General features: G+C 35.3%; 1 protein-coding gene across 4 annotated transcripts in view; it reads left to right on the plus strand.

The window, feature by feature from the left end:
• TUSC3 (tumor suppressor candidate 3) overlaps window positions 1-9582 on the plus strand; it is a 296682-nt gene extending 287100 nt beyond the window's left edge. For 2 of the 4 annotated variants that reach the window (XM_023219164.3, XM_023219163.2), the window contains one exon: window positions 9124-9582. In XM_023219164.3, coding sequence (XP_023074932.1) covers window positions 9124-9131 — 8 coding nt within the window. In that variant the 3' untranslated portion in view covers window positions 9132-9582. Of the gene's footprint in view, window positions 1-3057; window positions 3123-9123 lie in introns of all 4 variants that reach the window. The other 2 variants (XM_023219165.2, XM_023219162.3) reach the window with 2 other exon arrangements.
• The last annotated feature ends 13362 nt before the right edge of the window (window positions 9583-22944 follow it).

The following is a 22944-nucleotide window of genomic DNA, read 5'->3' on the forward strand; positions in this document are numbered from 1 at the left end:
TAGTAACTCTTGGGGAAGCTTCCTACTTCTACTTTAGATCATACCTGTACGTGGGATAAGACACCTGAGTTACCCTTTAGGGAAAATGCACATTTGAACATAACAACACCTTCTACTTTTTATTTATTTATTTATTTTTTTAAAGAAAATCACCTTTCGTAATGGCCTTTAGCCTCCAGTGCCAAAGTACTTGCTTGGGTGTTACACATCCGCCTTTTAGCCCTCAATGTCTTCATTTTGAATTTTTCTAAATTATAAACTGTTGTGGCATTGATACACAGGACTGTAACCATAATTATCTTTATGTACAGAATCATGATCAGAATTGTCTTGGAACTAATTGTTTTGCATTCTGTCCTCACAATTTTTAATTTTATTTAAAATACAGTCCTTAATTTCTTCTGTATGAAGTGATCCTATTCATTTTTATTTTAATCTTAAGCCTTATTACAAAACCTTAAACATCTATGCCCTTCATATTTTTTCAGTACTCAAAATTGCTATTTTCTTTGATACATGTACCTGCTAAAGGGATTTATATCTACTTTAAATATTTATCCTGTATTCTTAAATCTTCCCTTAAGTTTACCCTTAACACTTTACAGCATGAATCTGTTTCACCTCATTACTAAACTCTCTCAGATTGTCTTCTAAATTTAATACGCAAACTTTCCCGATCGGAATCCCCAGTGTGCGGGTTACTGACTGTGTGACCCTGGGCAGGTTAACTTTGGTCAACCTGAGTTCTCATTTATAAATGGAGATGATTTGTCATATGTCGTTCAACTCTTACAAAGATTCCATGAGAGAATGCTTGCAAATCACTTAGCACATTGCCTGGCACATAGTACTAATTATTTAAATTCATTTTTATTTAATCTTTTGCTATGAAGTTTTTCTTTATGCTAAAGATTAAGTAGTTTTGTCTTATTTTTGATGAATGTAATTGGGCTCCTGAGTCTCTTGAAGCTGTCAGTGAAATAGGAGGGTTACTATGAATTTGATCTAATTACCATCTGAGCCATAGTTCAGAAAGGAGGAAATACTACTTCAGTAGTAGCACTGAATTCATTTTATATATTACATGAACTTTGGTGCTTGCCCCATTTTCTAAGAAGAGCAAAGTGCTAGCAAGGACATCATATTCACATATGGGTAACTACCTTATTAATATTTTTCACTGGCACTCTGTGTTCACAAAAGTTTCCTTTAGAAGATGTCTGTAGTAACATCTAAGGTACATTAAGTCTCTGTTTTCTCTGTTAGGAAAATAACATGACACATTTCTAGTAATTCCGTCACTTTGCTTCCTAACTGTTCATTAGACTCTGTCTTAGGCAGGTAGTATCATCTAACAGAAAAATAACAGTAATTAGGAGAGGTCCCGAGTTCAAGGTTGGGGTTTCATTGCGTATTAGCTAGAGCTCTAGCTCTGCATTTAGACAAATCTAGGTTTGAATTTTGGTTCCTGTTAACTTTGGGACTTAAAGTTAGTTACTTAACTTCCAAGTTTCATTTTTCTGCAGCTCTAGTCACTTCTCTATGTATATTGAACTTGGTTAAGCCTGTTTAATCTGTAAACTTGGAATGATAAAACCTACCTCAGAATTTTCTGGGGATAAATTATATAATCAATTTATAGTCTTTGAAATGTAATGGGTTCTCAATAAAATATACTCACTTTCATCTACAACCTCTTCAACTGTACTAGCCATGTCAGCAATTGACTATTCAGTCGTACTTTATTGCATTATGTTTTTCATTAAGTATTCATTTATAGTTGTTTCATGTGTTTGTCTTTTTTTCTTCTAGATTATAAGGTATTTGTGTCTTTGATAAATACCTTTTATATATCTCCAAAGTGCTATGCACATAGTAGGTGCTCACTATGTACTTGTTAGTTGAATCTGTTTACTTGAAAACTTTATTCCTTGTGTACTTCTATTAAATGCAATTGGAACCATTAAAATAGAAATAGAGTGAAGATTACCGGCTTACCCCAGCTCCAGAAGATGCAGTTCATATCAGATGACACCCCCTGGAGTTGTCAGGTTGTTTTTCATAGCTGAAGGTTTGTGGAAAACTTAGTTTTTCCCCAAACTTGAGCTCTAAAGATAACTATCGTGGCTGGGAGTGGTACCTCAGGCCTCATGCCTAGCACTTTGGGAGGCTGAGGCAGGAGGATTGCCTGAGGCCAAGAATTTGAGACCAGTCTGAGCAACACAGCAAGATGAGTCTCTACCAAAGATTTTAAAAATGAGCCTGGCATGGTGGCATATGCTTGTAATCCCAGCTGCTGGGTAAACTGAGGTGGAAAGATTGCTCAAGCCCAGGAGTTTGAGGCTGCAAGTGAGCTATGACTGTGCCACTGCACTCCAGCCTCTGCCACAGAGTGGGACCCTGTCTCTAAAAAAACTTTTTAAAAAAGAGGTATTGCCGTTCCAGTTCTGAGCTGGGCGATATCAAGTGAAAAACAGAATATATAAATTAAGCTTATAGTGGACACAAAGTGCCTTCCACTGTCTTAAAACAAAAGTAATAGTTTATCATGTCCTTGGTTACCTTGACATGAACAAAAATGGAATGGTGCTCAGTAAGGAAATGTACGGAATAACAGCTAAAAATGAAAGGCATTCATACCAATTTTGAAGAAAGTATGATAATGAACAAGCACAGCAAGGCAAAAATTCCAGCATGTAGAGTGTATAGCAATATTGCATTCATTTGTACATCTTAACAACCTTAAGCTGTACAAATAGAATAGTATCTAAATGGTGTGATGATCAGCCCATAGGACACATTATTGATGAGAATTTCACTGGTATTAACCTTTCTCATACTGAGTCCTAGCTTTGTAGAATGACTGATAAAGGTCCAAGGATTTAGAGATGATTAAGAGATAAGCTGCCATTCTGTAAAGGCACCATTGTCTATCCCCTGTCTTACCTAGATAAAGAATGTAGAGCTAAATCTTGTAATAATATTGTACAAATGGAAATTCAATCTTAAGGATTATTTTTTCCATATTGTTGTATTTCATTGTGGTGTATTGGAAAGTGATCTGGACTTTGAGTGAGAAGATGTGATTTGGACCATGGCACTTAAAAACTCTATAACCTCAGGCAAGTCTTTTAATCTTCTCTGAGCCTCAGTTTTCCTCATTTTTCAAATATAGAGACTATAACATTTATCTCATAAGACAAGTTATAGTAAATTACTGTTTTACAAATGTAAGATAACTTAACTTTTAACTGTGAGATTCCATATTCCGGTCTTACATTATTATGTTTATCTGCTCTAGGAAAAAGTCCTCAGATAAAAATTTCTACGAAAAGACTGACACGTGAAGTTAATCATTTGACAGATGCAATCCTTCCACTCCCAGCAAATGTACTGTCTTAACTTCTGTTTGTTATCACTTAGGGGAAAAAGGCAGTCGACAAATATGTTTAATTCTGCCTAGGAAAAATGTAGCCAAATCTTTTTTCCCATTAACAAATAATGTAAGTCTTAATATTCAAGGTTAATAAAAAATACAAGTGTTCCAAACAGTTAACTTACTGAATACTTTAAAATCAACATTTGCTAAATTCAGAAACAGATAGTAGGTTCTTTTATATATATAAAATATAAATTCACGGTAATTTTTTACAGAAAAATCACAATCCAGTTTTTGGATCCCACACTGCACATCCCACCCCCTCAAGCCCAGAGAACCAAGGGTCTAGGCTAACACACACCTCAAAACAGCTCTAGATACTTAGTTCCACTGTGGTAATACAGCTTTCTTACTCTGGCAGAAACTCCGTATCATTCAGCAACCCACTGAAAGCAGGGCAGGAGGATTACAGGCGTGAGCCACCACGCCCGGCCTGGCTTAGATTTCTTCAGGCCTTTTTGGAAGACCATGTGTTTCAGACCCGAAGACTCTTCTGGGTTTAGTAATCTTCTGTTACACAGAAGAGAGCCCCAGGACTTTCGGCTGAAGAATTCTAGCTAAGGGCCACAATGTCCTTCTCTCTAGCATTCTCATAGAACACATGTGTATGTGAGTAAAGATTAAAAGGAATAACTCAGTGAGTTGCAGTATCCACAAGGTCAATGGATAGGAATGAAAATTCAGCCACTGGCTTGTCTCTGCTTGGTGAACAACACAAACCTTTTTTCCCCTTTGCACTTTTTTGGATACCAAATGAAATCTGAGCAACTGCCCCTTACCCGCATAAGTGATTTCTGTGAGACAGATGACATTGTGTAACCACCGGATCTCCCTGACTTCCTCCCCAGTTTGACAACAGAAAGAGCAGTGCCCCAAAAAATTCTGTTGAGCTGAAGATATTAGAGTCTAACCAACTCCCACTTGGAACACAGTACACTTGTTCCGGAACACTGTGTACATTCTGATTTTTCCAAATATGAGAAACAGATGGAGTCATTAATTCAAGATAAATAAAAAACAAAACCAACAGCAAGCCATTATTTGCTACCTGTTCAGATATTTCACGAAAGGGAAAAGCAACAAACAAGCTTTTGATATATCCTCAGTCTCTAGTAACCACCAGTGACCGAATCCAAAGTTCTCTTCATGTGACCTTCCTAGCATTTTAGTTGACAAGCCCGTCTTGGAAACTGTATACCCTGGATTTTGTAACATGACATTCTTACACCTTCTTTTTTTCTTTGAGATTATTTCTCAGCACTGAATATACATTATCAGCTCCTGACCTTTGTCCTGAGATCCAGAACCAGACCTGAATACCACATTAACAGTTCACCTCAATACATTCAAAAATCATTATCTGCCTCCAGATCTGTTTTTCCGTTCCTTTTCCCCATTTTCCCTGACACTGTCATTCTCATAGTCATGCAAGATGGAAATCTTGGAGTCATTTTGTCCTCGTCCCACATCCTCATCCTGCTTTGTGTTATTTGGTCTACATTACTTTTCTCTTCCCACAGTTGCTGTCTTAAGTACGTTGTATCTTTTTCTGACTATCACCGAGCCTCTTAAATTATCTCCCAATGTCTAGTCATTATCCCCCATAATCCATCAGTTACTGTACGGTAGTGTCAGAATTCTTTAAAGATACGCACTGATTATGTTGCTTCTTCATTAAAATTCCTTAATAGCTAATAAAAAGGAGGGGAAAGCTAATACACGTTCCCTCTAGAAGATACAGATAGATAAGCAAAATGAAGAAAATATATTCATAAATGCCAACACCCAGGTCATCAACTGTCATCAGTTTAGCCTGTACATATTTTGTAAGCTGCTTATTGTTCTTTTATACATCATGAGCATATTCCAATGCAGTTAACTACATTCTACAGTATAGATTATTTTACTAGCTATATAGTAATACCATTGTATGAATTGCCACAACTATTTTAAGTTTCATGCCATTCAACTTTTTATGGTATATCCTTCAGTACACCCTCTGGTTTAATACAAGACTCAGGAACTACTGTCTGTCTGTGTTAGTTTATCCTACAAACTAAGAATGGCTTCTACAGTTTTCAATCATCGGGGGGTGGGAAGTCAAAAAGAATATTTTGTGACATGAAAATTATGAAATACAAATTTCAGTGCCTATGAATAAAGTTCCATTGAAACGCAGCCAGGTTTGTTTTATGTGTTGTCTGTGGCTGCTTTTGTACAACAGCTCAGTTCAGTAGTTTCAGCAAAGACCCATGGCCCACCAAGTTTAAAATATTTACCTTCTGGCTCTTTACAGAAAATGTGCTAACTCCTAGTTTAGCCATGCTGAACACAACACTGAATATGTTCTCATACTTCGATACCTTTCCCCATCCAGCTTCTTTGGTCTAGGTTGCTGTCCCCTTATCTTACTTGTTCTCAAGTTTTGCTTTTTCAATTCTTGTAACACCATCATCATATCAAACATGTCACTGTATCATACTTAACCATACCCAGGTCTTTTTCTCCTTTAGCTAAAAGAAACATAAGGGCCATGACTTTCAATCATTTCATTTTCTGCAACACGCTTCTATGCACAGAATTCTAGTACACAATAGTTGTTAAATGCTGATTGAAACAGACTTCTGGGGGCCCCGAGGTTAAGAAAATAGCTAACACTTGCGTGTTTCTCTAGAAAAGTATTTTGAATTTCAAGTAATAAACTTGCTAATAAACCTATGGAATATTACTCCTCAGCACATCAAAGACCATATATTCATCTAAATCGTGGTTTTTCTACCATGAGGGAGTGTTGAGGAGAGAGCCAGCCTTAAAGAGAGAAATGGTTTGAAGTTGTCGTCCCATTCCTTCTTTGTGTAGACAGTCTCTCTCTGCATCCCTGATGGACTTTAAGCAACAAAGTGACACAGACTAGAAAGGAATGGTTGCTTTCCTTAGGCCAGGGGAAGTGGGAGCTTCTGGGGTCACATTTGTGCTAGTCCTAGCCTTCTATCTTATCCCTTGTGTGCAACTTGCTACTCTTGCCAACTAACTTCCATTTTCTATTACTACCTGAGTTACAGTTGACCATGCATATATTCACTTCAGAATAAGCAAATAAGCCAGTCACAGCAATCAGTGCTGTGCACATGCTGACTACTACTGTGGATAACTACAGTGCGATTCATTCATGACTCAGAGTGGAGCGGACTCCATACAGAAGTTGATGGTGGTACCCAAGGCTGCTTCTCACTCACTCTGGAAGCAGACCGCAAAACTGAAAAGCACACGTAAGGGGAATACATTCACTTTTCAGTATTCTTGACGGTTTCTTTAAAAAGTATGATACAAAGGCATTTATACATTTTTGTGATAAGCATTATTAGAAAAAACAATATCCAAGCACTATTGAACCATAAATCTGTAAGAACTATTACACTGTTAGATTATGCAGCAAAATTGTTAGATAAATGTGAAAAGGGAAAAAATACATGTCCGATCTTGATTAGAAATGAGAGACTAATTCCTTGAATGATAATATCAATATAAAACATTCATACTGGAACATACCTTAGACATTGTTTACATAATGAAAATAAAATGAAACCTAAAATACTGATTAGAGAACAGCAGTCCATACTTTTCTCAGAAACATTTTAACCAAACATTTTTGACATTTTTGTGCTTCAAGTGTTTCCAGTGTCTTGAACAAATAGACATTTTTATAACACTTTAAAATGAAAATGATAGCTTTGAAAATAAAACCATAGAAAGTACTCTACTTGTTAGATGTATCCTTTATTGTAGGACAATTAATCAGTTTCAGATTAAATATATACTTGTCATTTCATGATATAAACAACTGATCGTTGTAACAGCTTAAAATTACTAAGTATTTCAGTTTTGAAAACCATAAAATGTAAAAAACAGCATAACTAAAGATTATATTAATAAAGTACTCACAGAGATCCTTTTACTCTGATTATACCTAAGTATCATAAAACTCCTAAAAAGTTACAAGGTATAAAATTACCATTATGGATCAAGTTAGTATTTTTGCTTTCACAGGGGTAATATCATTAGCAATAATAAAGATTATCTTTAGTGCTCCATAACTCGAAAATTGCAGATCCTTTAAAAACTAAACAACAAAAAGCTACAAATCCTTAGTTTTAAGTATCAGTTTATTTTATGATTAAGGTTTCTTTTTTCATTAACCCTGGTTCTTCAGTTAGCTTCATCTTCAGAGCAAGCTGATGATAGCTTGCGTGCGCTAGCAGGATGCATGCTATCTTTTCAAAACATAATGCCACAATTCATCTACAGCTGACACATCTATCTGCTTTACCAGCAGTGTTTTTAAGGATCATGTGGATTGAACAGCAACTACAGCTTAAGACCCTGACGAGGTTTACTGCTGACATTCTTCTTCATGGAGATGGTCACCCTTATAGTACGCTTTATTCATTACTTATTATCTTGAAAGTAAAGGTGATGTCTCATTGCGTCCTGATAGCACCACATCATTTTTATCTTCTAATTTAACAATTTCTCAGAAACAGCGAAGAAGATTAATTTTTCTGGTTTGTATTGTGCTATGACGTTATTTACATTTTAATTGATGCTATATAATACACACTGTATATTATATAATTTAAATATATATTATATATATTTTATGTTTTATACTAAAATGTTGTATTTTAAAATATATATTTATTTTTGCACATAGTATCACCAGAATCCTAAAATATTAGCACCGAAAAGAACTTTCGGAATCATCCAAAACAAATGTTCTTTTCACTAATGAGGAAACCGAGGTTCAGAAAGACAAAACAATTTATGCCTAGGATATTACGATTTAAACATCCAGATAATGAAACTTACCTACTTGGGACATTTTTCCAGCTACATGTTTTTTGTTATTGTTTTTTGTTTGTTTTTTACTGCAGGAACTATTGATTTCATTTTTGCTTTCATACTTAATTAAAAATTGGTTTGTCTCTGGTTGCCTTGAAAAGTTGTCTTGTGTTGTCAAGACTCAAAAAGAACATGCCACATATTAGCAGAAAGATACAGATATAAACAAAAGCTACATAAATGTTATTTAAATTGATTTACCATCTTACAAAATTAAATTTTGTTTCATAAAGCTTTGCTTAGGGAAGTTTAAAAAAAATAGTTATCTTTTATATGTACAAGTATCTCTGCTGATGTTTCATCCGAAGTTTTATGATTTATGTATACTCTTTTTGGTTGTTCAATATGATGAAATTGTAAATTATATTAACAAAAGACCAAGTGATTAAATTATACATTTAGAGAAAAAATATTTTTAGGACATTCAAATGACCCACTTCACACGTTTGTTTCAGTCCATTCCCTTGTATTTCTTCTACATTACCATTTTAAATTCTGATTTAACTATTTCTCTAGCCAGCAGTGAGAAGAATGTGTATGTAAATTTAAAGCACAAATTAAAGTTTTCAGCATCTTCTCTCACCTGACCCTGTTCCCACCCTAAGCCTGATCTGGTTAAAGGCACTAGTTCAGAAAAATTGCCCTGATGTAAAAATTACAATTAGCTGAATTAATACAACTATGACATTTTAATGTTACATTCACATGTGCTAATTTAGAATGGAATAAAAAACATACTGTATTTTCCTTATGTTCAGCACATAATAATTTTCTTTCTTTTTCAGCTTTTTAATTAAATGAAGCCAAGTGGGATTTGCATAAAGTGAATGTTTACCATGAAGATAAACTGTTCCTGACTTTATACTATTTTGAATTCATTCGATTGTGATCAGCTAGCTTATTCTTGTGTACTTTTTTTAAACTGTGGGTTTTCCTAGTAAATTTAATTTATAGAAATCAATGGTAGCATTTAGTAATCTACAAAGGAAATATCCAAGTGTTTTTCAAGCCTATTATATTCAGTGTGTGCCACAGGATTGAAATAAATGACAATGTAATTATGAATTCATGTTTTAGAACTGTTGACTCATTAGGAAAGGACTGCAATGTTAGTAAAGAAAACCTATGAAATGTATGTTAAAGATTCTTAGTATTGTACAGGGATAAAGCAAATGCATGAAAATATGTCATGTACTGAAAATTAAACTTACTGCAGTTTCAGTTATAAAGGACGTGCACTGTTATAAATAGTCTTTTGTTATTATTAACTAGATAAAGGTATATAGGACAGGGAACTGGATGAATGGTACCTACAATTTGGATGTCTAACCAAGGCCTAGAGCTTCTTGAGATCTGAATCTAAAGTAAATATGCATTAAATCAGTGTGCTTCAAAGGCATCAGACAATAAAAGCAACATACCACAACTAGGAGTTATTTCTCAAACTTTAGATGTCATCCTGGAATCCAGACTTATAAGTAAGAGTAAACTTAACACGCTATATCCATTTTCGAGGAAACAACCCACTATGTCCATTTTCCTCATGTGTTTTATGGAACCAGCCTTCCATCAAAGCCTCAATCCTTGAATCCAGACAAAAGGTTAATTATCTTAGGATTAGTGAATGATTCAATGAAGTTTTCTTGAAAACAAACGTAGGAGTGTAGTGTACTGTTATGTTTGTATCCTGTTTTAGTTTACACATATATTATGGTATTTCTTCCTCACAATAACCTTGTAAATTAGTCAGGAAATGTAAATTTAATCTGACTTATAGAAGTGATGGAAGCTGAAAGCCGAAAATAAAGTTTATAGCCAGGCCTTTGAACTCTCAAACATGGATTTTTATATTCTGTGGAGTTACCCAAATTATGGGTTTAGGAAAGCAGTTCTTCAGTCAGTTCAAGTAAGTGTTTGCTTTTTCGTTTTAAGGTTTGTTATCTAATTTTCATTAACATTTGAATAATAGACCATGGAGGATTGTTTTCATTGCAAGTTCCAGCTATATAGCCTCAGACAAGAAACAGGTATACAACCACTGAGTTTACTTATTTAAATCTATGAATTTCAATGAAGAATGGAAAATACAGAGGCCTACTGGGGCATGTTTATCAAGTTATATCCCAGGGCAGTGTGTGTGTTAGCAGGATGAATGCTATCTTTTCAAAACATAATATTCAGTGAAAATCACATAATTTTAAGTTTATAGTCATAATCCCAAATCTGTTACTAAAAATAACATTAATTTTCCCAGTTCTTGTACTTAGATGAATAAATTTAGTTTTGGAATAACATTTATGCAAAAGCAATAGATGAACTTAGTCATTTGTTCACTGCCTATCCCTAGGCAAAACCTGACCTGTAATTCTTAATCCATTGCAGATTTTTTACATTGTACTCAAAACTTCAGAGATTACATAGAGAATCTCAGGTCAAATTTTACAAGTATTAAACATGTTAATTATAATCACTTTTGTTTGTATCCTGAAACCTCAGAATTATCTTGCAGTTAATATGCAGCTGATTAAATGATATTACAAATTATCTCTAATCTCACTGTAAATCTTTTAATCATATCAAAGTCAGGTGATTCTCAGACACTATCAGATAAGTAGTACTTTCCTATACCATATTAGTAAACGTTTTCTAGCTCCTATTTTGTAATTTCCTATGAGCATTTAAAATTTCCTCTGACCATTTAAAATTAATTGAGCAATTAAAATTAAAATTTCATGGTTTAAAAAGCTGTGGCTTCTCTATAGACAACTGTTACATTACGGAAGTGATTCTAGAGCAAAATATACTGCCTCAGTATAAGTCATTACTGACTGGAAAATGCTCTAGGCAGAATTGCGAAGAGTGGCTCAAACACATAGTTTGCTTACAGAATGTAACATGCGCAAAATTACATACATATGATGTGTTTACCTTTGCTAAACAATGAGAATTGAATCATTGATTTGTACCTGGTATGTTATATCCTCCAGTGTCACTTTTTAATCAGACTCACTGTGTGTTCCAGGCTGTCATAAAAATTGATTATATGTTTAACAATTATTTTTCTACTACAGTGGAGAGAAAAATCCTAATTATAAAATTCCACCTAAAGGAGTTTCATTTTATAATAACATCTGATTAATAACTTGTTGCATTTTGCTCAACATACTGTTCCTGGCATTAGATATTCACATAAGTAAGCCCAGTAGCATTTTGCGCTTACTGTAGTTTTCTTTTACACATGAAGTAATATCCCTTGTCAATTACAATTCAAGCATGGTGATTTGGGGAGATAAGATGTTGCTGTAACCATAGAGTTTGACAAGTATTCCCTTTCTTGCTATCAGAAGAACCTCCCTAAGGGTACATGAAGGGAGTGGTTGTTCTAAATAAGGCATGACATATTTTTCAAGCAATGACATTAAAAATTGTGTTTTAAAAAGGACTGGTCACTGGGGCAAACACATTAGCTGGAGTATCTAGGGACAAAATATTTGAATTGATGCTTGAAGACTCCAGAGCTCATTAAGTTTAAAATAGTAAAACAACGTCTTCTTCGTACTCCAGCAATATACTATACTGGATCAGACCAATATATTTAATAATGTTTTCTCTCATAGTACGAAAAAGATAAGCATTGTAGCTAATCACACTCAAAGGGTACAAGTATGCATTCATTAGCTCCTAAATTCCCTAATATAATTCATGAGCATCTGCCATTTATGATTTTTCCATATTCCTCTATATCTGAAATACATGCATGTATTTATAACATATACCAAGGGTCCAAGTACTATATAAAGTTTTAACAAAGCATCTCACCTTCTGGCCATAATAGGAAAATCATGTCACATTTACCAAAATGTTGATACGTCTGTCTATTTCCACCAAATATTATGCATAGATGTGAGGAAAAATGATAACAAGGAACTCCAGGTGCATACCCATCCTTAGAAAAGCTGGAAAAAAAAACTGTCAGACTCCAATTATTGGAAATATGGTTAAAAAAAAAAAAAACTTACCAAACAACTGCTTAAATTAAAAAGGCAGCTGAAACTCAGCTGGATAGCTTAATGGCATTTTATCTGGATTCGCCCTCTTTCCTCCCCAGTCATGAATGGTCTTGAAGACTGCAGCCTGCGTTCCTTATGTGGGCTCCTGGCTTTGGAGGGAGCAGAATAAATCCCATTCTTAAGAAATGGTGTTCGCTTTGACCTATCTAGGGGCTTGCCTTTGGTTCATGTAACTCAGAAGTCTCTCCAAGTGAAAAAGTGACTGTGCTGAGAATGATTTCTTGAAAGCATTGAAATTAAATGAACAAACCACTGCTGCCTGGAGAAGAGATTGCAGATGGGACAAATAGACACACTCTGAAAGCCTGGAAAGGAGAAGCTGGGTAGTGAAATAATTTGGAAAATAAGGACTTGGAAACAATACTGCATATAACAGGGACTCTGGAAGGATGTACCCATACCCAGGGCAGGATCCATGTTCAGCAAAGTCCTGAGAAGATTCTAAACTTTCACCTCTTGCTGATACTAATATTTACACCCAGACCAAACAGGAAGTGAAGACTGAAACAGAGTTGTAAACAGCCTGAATAAGTGTTGAAAGAGTTCCCCAATAGAGAACCTGTCTGTAAAGGTGGGGAGAGTATGTTTTCCTTTTATCTTTTTTATTTTTCTTTTGTCCCCAGGCATTTAAGGAAAGTTCTGTCAAAGTACTGACTGACCACTAAGCTAATGCAATAGATACTACACAGACAACATATGACAGTTTAGAAAAGTCACTAAACAAATCACTACTACACAAACTGCAGTTCACAACAAGCCATGATAACAAAACTTGGGGAGGGGGCAGAATCTAGTTTCCAGAGTTGCCACATTATAATGTTCAGGCTATCCAGTTTATAAAAATTTAAAACCTGAGGCATATAAAGAGACAAGAAAGTCATCTTATTCACAATAAAGAAATTAACAGAAACTGACCCTGAGGCAGCACTGGCACTGGACTTGCTAGACAAGGACATTAATGTGTTCAGCATACTCAAAGAGCTAACAGAAACCATGGACAAACAACTAAAGGAAAAAGAATGATATATCATTAAACAAAGAATATCAATAAAGAGATAAAAATTATAAAAAGGATAGGAACAGAGGAAGTCAAATTGTCTGTCTGCAGATGACATGGTTGTATGTTTAGAATACTCCATTGTCTCAGCCTCAAATACCCTTAAGCTGATAAGCAACTTCAAAGTCTTAGGATACAAATTCAATGTGCAAAAATCACAAGCATTTGTATACACCAGTGACAAACAGCCAAATCATGAGTGAACTCCCATTCACAACTGCCACAAAGAGAATAAAATACCTAGGAATATAACTTACAAGGGATGTAAAGTACCTCTTCAAGGAGAACTACAAACTACTGCTCAAGGAAATAAGAGGACACAAACGGAGAAACATTCCATGCTCATGGATAGGTTGCATCAGTATCATGAAAATGGCCATACTGCCTAAAGTAACTTACAGATTCAGTACTATCCCCATCAAACTATCATTGACTTTCTTTACATAATTAGAAAGAAACTACTTTAAAGTTCATGTGGAACCAAAAAAGAGCCTGCATAGCCAAGACAATCTTAAGCAAAAAAGAACAAAGCTGGAGGCATCACTCTACCTGACTTCAAACTATGCTACAAAGCTACAGTAACCAAACAGCATGGTACTGGTACTAAAACAGATATACAGACCAATGGAACAGAACAGAGGCCTCAGAAATAATGCCACACGTCTGAAACCATCTGGTCTTTGACAAACTTGACAAAAACAATGGGGAAAGGATTCACTATTTAATAAATGGTGTTGGGAAAACTGGCTAGCTATATGCAGAAAACTGAAACTGGGCCCCTTCCTTACACCTTACACAAAAATTACCTGAAGGTGGATTAAATTACTTAAATGTAAGACCTCAAACCATAAAAACCCTAGAAGAAAACCTAGGCAGTACCATTCAGGACATAGGCATGTGCAAAAACTTCATGACTAAAACACCAAAATCAATGGCAACAAATGCCAAAATTGACAAATGGGATCTTAACTAAAGAGCTTCTGCACAGCAAAAGAAACTATCCTCAGAGTGAAAAGGCAACCTACAGAATGGGAAAAAATTTGTGCAATCTATCCATCTGACAAAGGGCTAATAATCCAGAATCTACGAAGAACTTAAATTTACAAGAGAAAACCCCATCAAAAAGTTGGCAAAGGACATGAACAGACAGTTTCAAAGGAAGACATTTATGCAGCCAATAAACATTAAAGAAAGCTCATCATCACTGGGCATTAGAGAGATGCAAATTAAAACCACAATGAGATACCACCTCACCAGTTAGAATGGCAACCACTGAAAAAGAAACAGATGCTAGGGAGGATGTGGAGAAATAGAAATGCTTTTACACTGTTGGTGGGAGTGTAAATTAGTTCAACCATTCTGGAAGACAGTGTGACGATTCCTCAGGAATCTAGAATCAGAAATACCATTTGACCCACCAATCCCATTACTGGGTATATACCCAAAGGATTATAAATCAATCTACTGTAAAGACACATGCACAGGTACGTTTATTGCAGTACTGCTCATAATAGCAAAGACTTGGAGCCAACCCAAATGCCCATCAACGATAGACTGGATAAAGGAAATGTGACACATATATACCATGGAATGCTATGCAGCCATAAAAAAGAATGAGTTCATGTCCTTTGCAGGGACATGGATGAAGCTGGAAACCATTATTCTCAGGTAACTAACACAGGAACAGAAAACCAAACACCGTATTTTCTCACTCACTACTGGGAGCTGGACAATGAGAACCCATGGACACGAAGGGGAACATCACCAGGGCCTGTCAGGGGATGAGGGACTAAGGGAGGGATAGCATTAGGAGAAATACCCAGTGTAGATGACGGGTTGACGGATGCAGCAAACCACCATGGCACATGTAAACCTCTGTGACAAACCTGCACGTTTTGCACATGTATCCCAGAACTTTCAGTATAACTTTAAAAAATTATGAAATGGAGTCAAATATAAATTTTGATGTTGAAAAATCTTAAAATGAATCAGGTGAAATTATAATAATAATCGGAAAAGTCACTAGAGAGGCTTCACAGGAGAATAGGCAGAAAAAAGAATCAGTGAACTTGAAGCTAGGTTAGTTGTTGAAATGATCCAGTCTGAGGAGACAAATAAAGATGAACACAGACTAAAAGACCTGTTAAACACCATCAAGCATATTAAGTATGAACAGGAGTTCCAGAAGAGAGAGGAAAGGACAGAAACAAGTATTTGAAGAAATAATGTTCAAACTTACCAAATCTGAAAAAAAGACATGAAGCCAATATCCAAGAAGTTCAACAAATTCCACGTAGTATACAAACTGAAAGAGATCCACACATTAAAATCAAACTGTCAAGAGATCAAGAAAGAATCTTGAGAACAGCAAGATAGACGTGACTCAACATGAAGAAGAAATCCTCAGCAAGATTAATAGCCAGTTGCTTATTAGAGGCCATTGAGGCAGAAAGGCATTTTAGAGTGCTAAAGGAAACCATCGGCCAAGAATTCTGTACCTGGCAAAGTTATCTTTTTAAAATGCAGGATATAATAGTACCTTCCCAGAGAAAGGAGTCTGTTCTACATGGACGCACCCTATAAAACATGCTAAAGAGAGTCCTTCAAGCTGAAAGGACAACTCAGAGCCATACAAAGAAATGAAAAATATTATTAAAAGAAAGAAGTACATAGATTAAATATAAAAGACAGCATTATTTTTGGTTTGTAACTTTGTTTCATGTATTTTAAAAGATTATTGCATAATACAGTAGCTGTAAATCTTGAGAACCCATAAATTAAAAACTCAATATATAAATGAACTGGAAAACTAATAAATATGTGGAAAATAAATACTGTAAAACAACCAGTGGATCACAGAAGTCACAAAAGAAATTAGAAATTCACTTTAAGACAAATGAAAACAAATATTCTACATACCAAAGTTTATGAGATGCAGAAAAAGCAATGTTCAGAGGGGGATTTGTAGCTGGAAATGTCTGTATAAAAAAAAAGAAAAAGAAGAAAGGCCAGGCCCGGTGGCTCACACCTGTAATCCTGGCACTTTGGGAGGCCAAGGCAGGCAGATCATGAGGTCAGGAGATTGAGACTGGCTAACACGGTGAAACCCTGTCTCTACGAGAAAAAAAAAAAAAATCAGCCAGGCGTGGTGGCAGGTGCCTGTAGTACCAGCTACTTGGGAGGCTGAGAGAGGAGAATGGCGTGAACCCAAGAGGCAGAGCTTGCAGTGAGCCAAGATCGCACCACTGCACTCTAGCCTGGGCCATAGAGCAAGACTCCATCTCAAAAAAATGAAGAAAGATCTTGAATTAATATCCGACCTACACCTTAAAGAACTGGAAAAAGAAAACCCAAAACAAGCAGATGTGTAGAAATAAAGATCAGAGCAGAGCTAAACGAAACAGAATAGAAAAACCGTAAAGTCAATGAAACCAAAAGTTGGTTATTTGAAATGCAAACAAAATTGGCCAACCTTAAGCTATGCTAAGAAGAAGATTCAAATTACTAATATCAGAAATGGAAGTGGGAAGATTAATACCCACCTTGCAGAAGTAAAAATGATTATAAGAGAATAACTGTATACCAAAAGTTAAACAACTTAAATGATATGGACATAATTCCTAGAAACAACCAAACTACAAAAATGTACGCGACAAAAACAGAAAATCTGGACAGACTTCTTAACAAGAGATTGAACTGGTTATCAAAAACCTCCCAATAAAAGAAAACCCAAGACCAGATGACTTCACTGGTGAGTTACACCAAATATTTAAAGAATGAACACAATCATTCTCAATTATTTCAAAAAATAGAAGAGATAGTAACACTACCTAATTCTGAGGCAACTATTACCTTGACACCAAACCAAATGCACTAAGAAAACCATCTCCTATGTAATTAACTATCTCTTATGACAGTACATGTAAAAATCCAACAAAATACTAGCAAACAATCCAGCAGGATATTAAAAGCTTTATACATCATGACCAAGTGGGAATTATTCCAGAAATGCAAACGTGGTTCAACATATGAAAAAGAAAATCAGTGTAACACACCACATTAACAGAATGAAGAGGGAAAGCTACATAATGATATAGTTGATGCAGAAAAAGCATTTAACCAGGTCTAATACCCATCCATCATTTAAAAGTGAACACAGACACTGAACAAAATAGGAATAAAAAGAGGACTTTCTCAACATTATCAGGTTGAGGTTTGTGAAAAATCAGCAGCTAACATAACATTGAATGGTTAAAAACAAAACTTTACACCTGAAATCAGGGACATGGCAAGAATGCCCACATTCATCACCTCTATTCAGCATGATACTGTGTGTTCCCGGCAGGACAATTAGGTAAGGACACAAAAAGACAACCAAATTGGAAAGAAAGACATAATATTTCCTTTCACAGATTGCATGATATATATAAAGTAAAACGAAGAATTTTTTAAATGATTAAAAATAAATTCACCAGACTTGCAGAATCCATGGTTAACATGCAAAATACAATTGAATTTCTATATACTAGCAAAGAACAGTCTGAAAAAGGAAATTAAGACAATCTCATTTATAGCAGAACTAAATAATAAAATACTTTGGGACAGATTTAACCAAGGAACTAAAAATACAAAACATTGCTGAAAGAAGTTAAGAGAAGACTTAAATAGAAATACATCAAGTTCATACATTGAAAAACATAATACTGTTAAGATGGAAATACTCCTCAAAATGATCTACAAATTCAATTTCCTATTATAATCTAATGGCCTGGCCTTTTTGCAGAAATAAGAAAACTGATTTGTATGGACATGCATGGGGTCATGAATAGCCAAATATTGAAAAAGAACTAAGTTGAAAGACTCACACTTTCAAAACTTAATACAATTCTACAATAATAGAAACACAACTACCAGGTACCAAACATAGGCACTAATATAAGGATAAACATAATAGATTAACAGAATGGAATTGGGAATCCAAAAATTTACCCATAACCTCTCTACCGATTTTCAACAAGAGTGCCAAAATCATCAGCTGAATTTCCACGTGAAAAAGTAGAATAAAGTTGGACCCTTACCTCACACTGTATACATAAAAGTAACTCAAAATGGATCAACAATGTAAATTTAAGAGCTAAAACAGTAACACTTTTAGAAACACGGGTGTGAACTTTCTTGACCTAGGGTTTGGCAATCGGTTCTCGGATACAACATCAAAAGCACAAGCAACAAAATAAAAATATAAATTAGACCTCAAAATTAAAAACTTTTGTGCATTAAAAGCACTATGGAGAGTGAAAATTCAACCCATGGTAATAGAATATTTGCAAATCATGTATCTGATAAGGATCTAGTATCCAAAATATATAAAGGATTCTTACAAATCAATAGCCAAAACACAGAATCTCAATTTAAAATGGAGTTTAAGGGTCAAATTTTGTCTCCTCAAAAAAGATAAGTTGAAGTCTTGATCCAAGTACTTCAGAGTACATCTTTACTTGGAAATCGAGTCACTGCAAATGCAATTACTTAAGATGAGCTCATACTGGAATAAGGCTCCTAATCCAGTATTACTGGTGCCCTTTAAGAAGGAAACCATGTATGGATAGACGCAGGGAGAAAACCATACAAAGATGGATGATTGGCCTGATGCATCTACAAGCCAGTAAATGCCACAGATTGCCAGCAAACCAATAGCTAGGAAGAGGCAAGGAAGGATTCCCATGAAGGTCTCACAGTTAGCCTGGCTTTGCCAACACCTTGATTTTTTACTTTTAGTCTTCACAACATTAAGACTGTAAATTTCTTTTCTTTTAACCCATCCATTTTGTGGTACTTTGTTACAGCAGCTCTAGGAAACTAATATAGTGAGCAAAGGTCTTGAATAAACATTAGAGTAAAATATACAAACGTTAACAATAACATGAGGCACTCAGTGTCATTAGTTACTCCGGAAATGCAAATCGAAATCAAAATGAGATATCACTTCACACCCACCAGAATGTCTGTTTAAAAAAAAAAAAAAAAAAAAGGGAAAATATTGGTGCAGATGTCAAGAAAATGAAGCTCTCATACACTGTGGGAATTTAAAATGAATTGGCCACTTTGGAAACAAATTAGTAGTTCTTTTATGAATGAAACAGACCATATGACACAGCAATTCCACTTAGGTATATATCCAAAAGAATTGAAAGTAGGTGTTTAAACAAAACTTGCACAACTGTTCATAGCACTATTCACAATTGCCAACAGGCAGAACAACCTAAGTGTTCATCAGCTGAGCAATGGATAAACAAAATTGATAAATCTACGCATTAGAATGTTGTTTAGCCATTAAAAAGTTACAAAGTACTGATACATCCCGCAGCATGAGTGAACTTTGAAAACAAGTGAAAATGCCAGACACAAAAAGCCACACAGTATATCATTCCTTTTATATGAAATGTCCAGAATAGAGAAATTCATACACAAAAAGCAGATGCGTGGTTGCCAGGGGTTGGATGAGAGGTAGGATGGGGAGTGACTACGTAGTTTGAGGGTTTTCTTAGGGGGTGATGAAAATATTATGGAGAGTGGTGATGATTGCATAATATTGTAAATGTATTTCATGCTCGTCATTTATACGTATTAAAAAGTTTAAAATGATTAATTTTGTGTTACATGCATTTTACCAACACCACAACACAAATTATGCATATAGCTATATAAAGGTTTTTAACAACCTGCTGATGCTGTTCAAGAAGGCATGGTTCTCTTATCCGAACTTCATTGTCCCCGTTAGCCTTGTCATAACCAAAAAGAATTACATATACATACATATACACACACACATAACTATTTATTACACTATATATATATATATATATCTTCCATAATAATGAAAAAGCACCATTTAATTCTTTTAAGGGAAGGAGTCATTGTACCTAAATGGATTCCTTTACCTGTTTTATTTGTGCCTTTATGTAGGAGTAAGATGTTTATTAGTGGAAAGCAAGAGGAAATGGACAGAGAACAAGATAGTCAAACAGATGCAGAAAAATGAAATATATAATATTTAAATAATGGGATGAGGTTAATGATTTCTCAATTCTTAAATTTTACTGTCTAGTTTGACTACACAAAAGATGTGCTCATCTAATTCACTATTCTCCAAATACAGAATAGTTTCTCTGTGATAAAGCACTGGTACCTTATCACTGCAGAGAGTACAGTAGCCTTGAATGACGTTTTAACTGGGGATTGCTTTTATATCAAACACTTTTCAGCTGATTATGAATAACATTCAGCCTAATTTTAAAGCTAAAATTAAAGTTACCTGGGGCTTCAGTTTTACCTATAAACATATAATGTAAAGGTGCTCCCCCCCCCCCCCCCTCCCGTGGCCTCTCTGGGAAGAAATAATTCTTTTTTTTTTGAGACAGAGTCTCGCTCTGTCGCCCGGGCTGGAGTTCAGTGGCCGGATCTCAGCTCACTGCAAGCTCCGCCTCCCGGGTTCCCGCCATTCTCCTGCCTCAGTCTCCCGAGTAGCTGGGACTACAGGCGCCCACCACCTCGCCCGGCTAGATTTTTGTATTTTTTGGTAGAGACGGGGTTTCACCGTGTTAGCCAGGATGGTCTGGATCTCCTGACCTTGTGATCCGCCCGTCTCGGCCTCCCAAAGTGCTGGGATTACAGGCTTGAGCCACCGCGCCCGGCCCTATCTTTAACACATGTTTTTATTTATTTTATGAATGGGCAAATATCCTTAAAAAAGGAACACACGTCTTACCACTCATCTTGGGAGAGAATGCTGTTGCTTGATAACTAGGGAATACTATTTTTTAAGCACCTTTGCAGTACTTGACATGTCAGTTATGTTTTCAGTTGTCAGCCTGCACAAGTTTCTCATCTGCCCATGTGTATCTATTCACATTGGCAAGTTTCAACACAGCCATCTTTTAAAGGCTTCATTGTGTTACTGATATTTAAGTTTTAAAATCCAGCATTTCTGTGCTAGATCCTCAAATCAATTTTTACATTCTTTTGTATTCCCTATACTCAATTGGCAGTGAGCTATATTATGACTTAAGTAACTGTATTACCAATTGCGCTGCATTCTACCACCACAAAATATTCTTTTAAGGCATTCTTCAGATTCTATCATTTTAATTGGTGTCTTCCAGAATGATTCTATAAAACTCTGTAAGATGAGCCTTTTACTGTTATGTGAAAAAAACAGGGTAACGTGATGGGCAGAAAAAAAAATTGAGACTGAAATTTTAAGTGTAACACTGTCACGTAAACGTTTATTGAAAAAGAAATCATTTAACTTCTGTGTGTTGCTATCTCTGCTTTTAAAATATAGTGGTGGTACCATATCTAATGTAGACAGGTTGTGAAATTCAAAAATTATATTTTACATGTTCTTGGTTTTTTAAGTCTTACGAAGTTCTTTTCCAGCTAGAATCTTCTTTGAAAAACAGGAAACAAAGAGAGAAGACTTTTCCTGACCTCGTCTTAGAGTCTGGAATTGGGTAACTAAAAGATAAGTCAACTACTTCTTAAAATTTCCTGCTTCCAATCATATCAAGAATAATATTTCAAAGAAACCATACTAATGAAAATTCAAGGTACTGTGTAACTTTCACCCCCCTTTTCGGGGGCTGGGAGGAGTTTCCAAGCTGTACCCAAAGTTGAAGGAAAGGAAGGCATAGGGTGCCTCAGCAAATTTCCTGAGGTCCCTATTTTCTTGACTGCAGTTTCTATTACCCATAAAGGGGGATTTATCCTGGTGCCAAAGCTCAAAAATTACTGGGTAAAATATATACATCCCCATGTATGCTGCTTAAATATACACATGAAAGTATAATTCAGGTTTTCACTGTGCTATATTTAAGTAAGTAAAACTGGAAAGACAGAATCCCTGAATTGAAGCAGATAGGAAGTATATAAATGATAGTACTTCCTTTTTATATGGTGCCTGTGCTTTCTGAAATTTTTGCACATAAGTAATTTTATTTGATCCTGACAACTTTACATACTTGATAAGACAAGTATAATAAGCTTTACAAATGTCTAAGACACAGACAGACAAAGGTAAATGCTTAAAGGTTGACTGACTACAATGGCAATTAGCTAACTTGAATTATCTCCTTTTCAGGAATTCCCTTTTAAAATATTATATACAGATATATACAGACACACACAAAAAGTCTATATTCATAAACATTCTTAAAAATTAAGGCTGTCAATCAGAAGTTTGTCAGTCCCTTGGAGGAATTGGTGTAACTTCATTGTAGTTGGACCAGATTAGAAATGATCAGCAAAAAATCTATGCCTAAATTTTTTAAATAAAAAAAGCATTGAAAAACATCTTGATTTCCCTCTCCTTGCCCCCTACCAATCCTAGTAGGATTGTGCTTTCAATCAGAGACTGTGCTTTCAATCTGCGTGACATCAGACTCAGAGCCCACACTTTAAGGCACAAAAAAAAAAAAAAA

This window comes from Piliocolobus tephrosceles, chromosome 7 (assembly GCF_002776525.5).
Source record: "Piliocolobus tephrosceles isolate RC106 chromosome 7, ASM277652v3, whole genome shotgun sequence".
NCBI classification, from domain to species: domain Eukaryota; kingdom Metazoa; phylum Chordata; class Mammalia; order Primates; family Cercopithecidae; genus Piliocolobus; species Piliocolobus tephrosceles.